The sequence below is a fragment of the Chrysochloris asiatica genome, unplaced genomic scaffold, assembly GCF_000296735.1.
Source record: "Chrysochloris asiatica unplaced genomic scaffold, ChrAsi1.0 scaffold00023, whole genome shotgun sequence".
Lineage (NCBI taxonomy): Eukaryota > Metazoa > Chordata > Mammalia > Afrosoricida > Chrysochloridae > Chrysochloris > Chrysochloris asiatica.
In genome coordinates, this window is record NW_006408541.1 from 14,095,554 (window position 1) to 14,104,149 (window position 8,596).

The 8,596-nt window shown below is 41.9% G+C and overlaps 1 protein-coding gene across 1 annotated transcript in view; it reads right to left on the bottom strand.

Moving 5' to 3' along the window:
• The window catches only part of ARFGEF2 (ADP-ribosylation factor guanine nucleotide-exchange factor 2 (brefeldin A-inhibited)), a 110,219-nt gene that overhangs the window by 40,752 nt on the left and 60,871 nt on the right, over nt 1–8,596 (bottom strand). The window contains exons 22-25 of the mRNA XM_006839201.1: nt 7,431–7,578; nt 4,070–4,169; nt 1,878–1,918; nt 1,609–1,778 (exon numbers count right to left, since the gene is read on the bottom strand). Of these exons, the coding sequence (XP_006839264.1) occupies nt 1,609–1,778; nt 1,878–1,918; nt 4,070–4,169; nt 7,431–7,578 (459 nt within the window). The remainder of the gene's footprint in view (nt 1–1,608; nt 1,779–1,877; nt 1,919–4,069; nt 4,170–7,430; nt 7,579–8,596) is intronic.

Sequence of the window (8,596 nt, forward strand, 5' to 3'; positions counted from 1 at the left end):
GACATATGGTCTGACCTAAAAATGTCTTGTGTTTCAGAAAAATAACCATGTAATTTGTAATAAAGATAAACTGGGAATATCAATGGGAAAATGGTGACATATGAAGATACTCGTTTACATAATACTATTTGTGGTAGGTAAAAAGAAAATAGTAAATCCATATATGCTAACATGGCTAAATCTTTATAATTCCTTGCCAAATGAATGTTGTTGTTAAGTGCTGTCGAGTCGATTCTGACTCAGTGAACCTGTATAGGGTTACTGAGGAGCAGCTGGTGAGTTTGAAACACCAACCTTTTGATTCAAACCAATCAATCTTGCAGTCCAGTGCTTATCCTACAGTGCAACACCAGGACTCCCGCCAAATGACAGAAGTTACACAATGTATAGAACATTATGCTTTTTCAAAATGCAGAAAAACCTAAGACAATAGCACCTGCATTTCTGAGTAATACATACACAAGTGCATAAAAAATATTGGAAAAGATATGCACCAAACTATTAAGAATAATTAGCTTTGGGAAGAGCAAGTTTGAGGTGGTCACAGGTGTTCTTGGTTGTAACGTTTTTTTAAAAACTAATAAGGAGCATATATTTATGTGATGTTCACACAATTAGAGATTAATAGTCTATTTTCATTCTAAAAACCCAAAACAGATGCTTGATAACACACAGCATACTTACTGTGCAGCTTTGCTCCTTTCCCTCGTACCTCCCAGCCCCAAGAGGACAGTATCCGCTGCGTAAACGGCCCTGCTAGGATCCTGAGAGACATTACAGCTATACTCAGCCATTTGCCATGCCTTCAAGCTCACCAGATTCTCACCCAGTTGACAAAGGGAAGTAGAACATTCTTTCCAGGTGATGGGAAGAATGAAGAGCCCCAGAGCAAGCACTGGAGTTTTCCAGACACTGCGCTCAAAAGCACTGAGAACAAGGAACAAATGTTTGTAAAGATGTTTACAACCACTGAGTATTGGATCCCCAAGCTTGCCCATGAGCAGTCCATTGATGAAGTGAGAATTGGCATGTACAGTCTTGACTACAGAATAGCAGGGAGGGAAGTAACTTATACAAACTTATACAAACTCCTCTCCAGAGAGGAGTCCCACTGAAGAACAAATCTAGAATTTTAAGAGTTGAGAAATGTTTACTAAAACAATTTTGGATAATCATTTTTAAGAGAAAATTAAGGTTCTACAGCTGTGAGTCAAAAGACCTTAAGGAAGGAATGAGAAATTTCTGTTTTAGCTCAGCTGTTTCTCCCATCAAGCTTGCAATGAGTTTCCAGGGAAACGAAGGCTAAACTACCCCCAAACCTACAGTCAACTCTGACTCAGTGACCCTACAGGACAGAGCAGCACTGCTCCATACAGTTTCCCCAACTGTGAATCTTCACAGAAGCAGACTGCCTCGTTTGTCTCCCAAGAAGCGGCTAGTAGGTTTGAACTATGGCCTTTCAGTTAACAGCCCAACGCTTAACCCAATGCTTAACCCCTCCAGGGCTCCTTGAAATGAATGATAATTCACTTCTTTTTGAATTTGGTTCCCTACATATTTTGTGATGAGGGGCCACAGAGGGAGCAGGTTTTAAGCTGGAAGTGTTACCTTATTAAAGTGGTTTCCAATCACATGCCATATTCGGGACCACTGCAGCCGAATTCGATTCATGTTGTAGTATGAGATCTCCACAATCTTCTGCAAGCTGAACATGCGTGGGTGGTGGGGGGACGCCAGCTCATCCATGGACACGGCACATAGCCAGCGGACAAAGTCAACTACAGGCCAGACCCAACAACACACATGAAGCCTTGTTAGTAAAGGTCAGTCACACCATGAAGGCATCTGTACTTGCCACGGGTGAGTCAAATACATACCAATTGCATTTCCATCCAGTCTGGTAGATCCTGTAAAAATTCTAGAAAGACAATTCAGACACAATAAAATAAAAATTAGATTCCCAAGTCCAAGTTTTAATCTTACTCAGAAAAGAGAGAAAGGACACATTTCCAAATAAAGGAAACAACGAGACATTACAAGTATAGAATGGGCGGATGAACTGAGTTGAGGGCAGAAATGCTTATATGGTCACCAAATGCTAAACGTCATTAGGGCAATGTCCAAGTGTACACACATCTATGGTCCTAGGCCCCGTAAAGCTGCTTATATTAAAAATGTGAAGGACATACATATAATGGTTTATAATAACCAATTGTTGTTGTTAAGTACCGTGGAGTCGGCTCCGACTCATAGTGACCCTGCACAGATTTCCAAGGCTATAAATCTTTACGGGAGCAGAACGCCTCATCTTTCTTCCGCAGAACGGCTGGTAGTTTTGCCTTGAGGTTGGCAGCCTGATTTGTATCCACTACGCTACCAGAGCTCCTTGTAATAATCATCGGGCACCACTAAAACATCATTACTACTGTTGCATTATTATATTAAAGACGTTTAGTGTACATTGAAGCTTTTATTAATGCTTCTTATATAAAGACAGGTACATTACATAGTACTTAACACTAAAACAATCATTTGACTAACTAATGTTAGACACAAACTGTATCCAGCCATTCTGACTAATGTCCAATCGGAATTAAAGACACACTTAGGAACAAATCGTGTTTGTAATAATGGACACTGGCTATATATAATAAGGTATTCATACAATGTCTAAATCACAATGTCCTATTTCAAAGAACAGATCATGGAGAGACTTTGTCTCATGTACTGTGGACATGTTATCAGGAGGGGTCAGTCCCTGGGGAAGGTCATGCTTGCTAATGTGGAGGGTCAGAAAAACCCAGGAATGCCTTCGGGGGCTGGACTTCAGTGACTGCCCCTCTGGGCTCAAACACAGCAACAAATGTGAGGGTGGTGCAGGACTGGGCAGCGTTTCACTCGTTGTGCATGAAGTTACTAAGAGTCAGAAAAGACTTGATGTCATCTAACAACAACCAAGTATAAAACAAACTGGAAAAAGTGAGGAAAGCCTCTCAGAAAGTAGATGACGTTATAGATTATATGTTGTTTGAAGAGAAGCAAAAGAAGAAAGGTATCCAAAATTATTAGATAAACACTAAGAGAATTGTTGAGAGCATCATGTAGGAGCTGTGTCAACCAATTCCACACTGCAAACTCTTAAAGAACGCGCTCTGATAGCGTAGTGCTTACAAGGTGGGCTGCTAATCTCACGGTCAGGAGATGGAAACTATCAGCAGTTCCGCAGGAGAAAGATGAGGCTATCTGCTCCCGTAAAGATGTCCAGCCTCGGAAACCCTATGCAGGGTTGCTATGAGTTGGAAGCAACTCCAGAGTACACAACCACCACCACCACCACCACTAACACCTGTAAGGAGTCCTGGTGTGGCACTAACCACACGCTAACTATAAGGTTGGCAGTTCAAACCCACCAGCCGCTCCTTGGAAACCCTATACTGCTATTAAGTTGGAACCAACTTGATGGCACTTACCAACAGCACTACTTGTAAATGTTCTTGCCTTTGTACAGACCTAGGGTAGGTCATTAAACAACTAACAGTGCTTGACATGACTGTTCAATACAAATTTTCAAGAATTTCTTGATTTCAAAGAAAATTCACATTCTACGTAAGCAGAACTAACGGAAAGGTTTTGAGGAGAAATGATGAACACTGTCAACTCTGCCAAGTCTCACAGAACTCATGAGAGCAGGTTTTAAATCCAAAACTCATTTGAAATTTTTTTTTTCCTCTTAGTTTTTGCAAAGGAAACAAGATAATTTACAACATAAGCACAAGGGAAAACTTTTTCTAGTGACATGATTTCTTTCAATGTGAAAACTGTAATTTTTTTTAACAAGTTTATGATGCAATTCAGGGCCAAAAATCAAACGCATGTAAAGATTTTTAGTAGTTACAGATCATATAGTGTGCTACTTTTAATTTCTTTTAGCTTGAGTAAGCTGGAGTTGAAAATACTTAGTAAAGTCTCACAAATCATGTATCACCCCACAACCAGTGTTACTAGACAGCTAGACAGAGGACACCAAGCCACTGGGCAGTCCAGCCTGACTGGATGACACAATCCTTACCTGTCCACAGCCACCACCACGCTCTGTGAACTGGTCTCACCAACCGACTCCTGTAAGCTGGCCATCTGTCTTTTATCCACTCCACCACTAACCAAATTACCTGAAACACAACACACCCCATCAGTTGTGTTTCAAACACAGTCAAGCCTTTAGAACTAAATAGCATGTGAAGATCCACTACACAGAGACGGGCTCATGCCCAGGAATGGCTCTGCAGGTAAAGACATTCAACTAACGACAGAAGAAAAGCTAAGCTTGGGTTTTGGCATTTGACATTTAAAATAAGCACCCTTCCCTTGTTGGTACCAACCACTGCCCTTTTGTTACATTTCTGTATGATTAGTAAGTGATGATATTAAGAAAACAAATGATAATCAATTGATACTAATCAGCACCTCCAGAACATGTAATGCTTACACCTGCTGAACGCTCTGTATGTTTCACTGGATTTCACTCCATTTCCCAGACAAGCACCCTGAAAAGTAGGTGCTTTTGCTATTCCGAGCCCCCCATTGTCACAGCCCATGTGTTTCCCAGTACAGTGCACTATTCTAACCACTGTGCCTGGGGCCTAAGAGCCTGCTCCCTGCCTCTGCCAGGTCCCGAAGTTAATCCTGCCTCTGCCACTTTCTTGTACTGTGACCTTGCTCAAGTCACTTCAGAACTGTGTGCCTCCATTTCCTCATACACAAAATGGGGTGGCAGTAGGCCCTAGAAGTCCTGGAGTGGTGCTTTAGGATAAGCACTGGACCACTGACCACTAAGTTGGTAGTTCAAACCCACCAGCTGCTCCTTGGAAACCCTATACAGGTTGCTATTAGTTGGGACCAACTCAATAGTCCCTAAGGAGCCATGGTGACACAGTGCTATAAGCACTCCGTTTATCATTCAGGCTGCTGGTTTGAACCCAACAGTTGCTCCACGGGAAATCTGCTGCTATAATGGTTACAGCCTTGGAAATTCTCTGGGGCACTTCTACTCTAAGAGTCAGAATCGACTCGATGGCACATGACAGTCTCTATACTATTGACTGGCGTGCTAAGAGGGTTAGATGAATTCAATGTAGCCAAGTGAGTATTTACAACGTGGCCTGCCCATTTGTTTGTGCTTTGGATGATCAGTATTTCAGTATGCTACTTTTACATCAATGAGTCTTTAAATCCAATTGGTAGAAGAAAAGAATTCTACATACATTAAGAGTATCCTTTAATGAAAGCCCTCCAAATAAATGAACGTGAAGAAATGATGAATACAGAAACACACATATTGGTTGTTGTTACTGCTGTTGTCATTAAGTGCCGTCAAGTCGATTCCGACCCATAGCGACCCTTTACAGGGTTTCCAAGGAGCAGCAGGTGAGCTTCAACTGCGGACTTTGCAGTTCAAACGGCTTTGCAGTCTGGCGCATTAACCCAGCGCCACACCAGGACTCCTGCTGTTAGATGCCATCAAGTCAGTTCTGACTCATAGGGAACCTATGCATAACAAAACACAATACTGCCCAATCCTGTGCCATTCCCACCACTGTTGTGTCTAACGCCATTGTTGCTGCCACTATTATCAGTACATCTCACTGAGGGTCTTCCTTTTTTTTCACTGACCCTCTACTTTATCAGACATGATGTCTTTCTCCATGGACTGGTTCCTTCTGACAACATGTCTAAAGTACAAGAAGTGAAGTCTTGTATCCTCACCTTCAAAGAAAAGAGCCACTCTGGCTGTACTTCCTCCAAGACAAACTGGTTCTTCTGGCAGTCATTGGTACTTTCAATAGCCTTCATCAAGACCATAATTCAAATGTATCAATTTTTTTATGGACTTCCTTATTTCATTGTCCAATTTTCATATGCATGAGGTGAATGAAAATACCATGGTTTAGGCCAGGTGCATCTTAGTCCTCAAGGTGACATCTTGGTTCTTTAACACTTTAAAGACCTCTTTTTCAGCAGATTTGCCTAATGAAGTAGATCTTTTGATTTCTTGGCTGCTGCTTTATGAGTATTGATTGTGGACCCAAGTAAAATGAAGTCTTTGAGAACTTCAATCTTTTCTTCATTTATCATAATGTTATTGGTCCAGTTGTCATGGATTTATTTTCTTATATTGAAGTATCATCCATACTGAAGTCTTTGATCTTTGATCTTCATTAGTTAAGTATTTTAAGTTCTCTCTGATTTCAACAAGAAAGGTTGTGTCATTTGCAGTGTGCCACATTCTTCTTCATGTAATCCAGCTTCTGCGATTACTGGCTCAGCATACAGACCGAATGCATATGGAGACAGGATATAACTCTGCTGCAATCTTTACCGACTTTAAACTTCTGCCCATAGACTCCTCCCATATTGCAAAGCGAAGCTTGAATTTTTCATTTCAGCTTGAGAAATGCTGAGCATGTTCTGCCCTTTTGGTTTTCTACTCCAGGTCTTTGCACATTTCATTATAATACTTAACACTGTCTTCTCAAGCTCTCTGAAATTTTCTGTTAGTTCTTTTATTTCATTTCTTCTAGCTGTTTTAGCTTCTCTACGTTGAAGAGCAAGTTTCAGAGTCTCTTCTGATATCCATTTTGGTCTTTTTTTTCCCCTCTCTTAAATTACTTTTTGCTTTCTCCTTTTATAATGTTCCTGATGTCATCCCACAATTTCTCTTGTCTTCAGTCATTAACGTCTAACGCAACAAATCTGTTCTTGAGATAGTCTCTAAATCCAGGTAGGAGATGCTCAAGGTTGGAGTCCTGGTGTGGGATAGGCTCTGAATTTCTAACCGAAAGGTTGGTGGTTCAAATTCACCAGCTGCTCCTTGGAAACCCTACAAAGGGTCACTATGAGTCAGAACCAACTCGGCACTTAATAACATACTTAAGGTCATACTTTGGCCCTTGTGGACTTGTACATGTATGTTGTTGTTATGTGCCATGGAGTCGGTTCCGACTCATAGCGACCCTGTACAGGGTTTCCAAAGCTGGATATCTTTATGGGAGCAGAAAGCCTCATCTTTCTCCTGCAGGACAGCTGGTAGTTTTGAACTGCTGACCCTGAGGTTAGCAGCCCGATTCGTAACCACTACGCTACCAGAGCTCCTTTGTACATATATACAGTCCTCTAATACCAGACACTAAAACTGTACCCTTTCTAATGCAAATGCTCCTTCCCACCCAATTATAGTTATCTGTATAGAAAGAAACACGATGCACCCTGCTGATTAAGAGACCTTTTAACTCAACAGCTGAACACAATTCAGAGACTTGAAGCAGCGCTTTTAGTTCCAACAATGATTAAACTGTCAGCTGTACCTATGGAAGAGGCCGTTGATGTGACAGTTTTTGTGAATCCATGACCCCAGCTTTGGGGCTACATCTTACCGAGACCAAGGCCCATGAACTCTTCTCCCACCAACGTGTGGCCCTTCAGGCTCCCTTCTCGTTCACGCCCAGATCCAGACAGGTAACGGGTCTTCACACCGGTTCCAATCAGCTGAGCGAGCTCCAGCTGGCTGATGCACTTCAAGATCTAATGAAAAGAAGGTGAGGCAAAATCAGCCCCTGCTTTCCAGCTTGCAATTGGGGACTGTCAACCTAAGTGACAGTCATGAAAGAGCTCTGTGCAAGTGAGAATAGGAGCGGAGGGTCTTAGGATAGCTTTCCTAGAGGATAGAATGGTTGGCTAAGGGGTTGCAAGGTACTGGCTAGATGAGTATGGGTCTTGAAAACAGACTGAGCACATTAGCAAAAGGAAAGTTGGTACAAAGGCGTCACACCCTATAGATGTTTAATTACACACCTCTAGTAAGTGCTCAATAAAGAGACAAGCAGTGTCTGAGCGGAGCAGGGGCTCCCGCACCGTGCCTCAGTGCCTGTTATCCTAACTACACAGACCCATGTGGAGGGGAGGAACAATTTTCTTTCTAGGACATCACAGGCTGTCCTCAGGTTACAAATGAGATCAGTTTCTAACTGTCTTTAAGTGGCACCTGTAGGTGAGTCTGAACAGGTGCACACGGTTCTTAGTTTTACTTCTGTGCGAAAAAAAGGCTCCTTTTCAATTATTTCAGTGCAGCAAGTAAAGGGGATAGTGATAAAGAATTTGCTGCAAACAGGGGCTGATTCAGTCTTTTCAGAGTGAAGGCAGACCTATGTAACATTAAAGGGCACTTAGGAGCTGCGTCTGGTAAGTGGGCACCCTGGGAGACTGCCTATAATCACCACATCCTATCTTCTAGCATTCCACAGCTTTCACTCTAAATAAAAAGTAATACGTGTAGAAGAAAAATTGGAAAAGTAGGACTTAATAAAATGAAAAATGTACAAGTTGTTGTAACTGCCCACTGCTGTTAAGTCGGCTCTGACTCACAGTGACCCTGTGTATGCGGACTACAACTGTCCAACAAGGTTTTCAAAAGACAAAAATTGTATCCGTCATGCTACTCCTAAGAAAGGGTGCTAACACTTTGGGTTGTATCCCTCATTCTACTCATAAGAAAGGGTGCTAACACTTTGGGTTGTATCCCTCATTCTACTCCTAAGAAAGG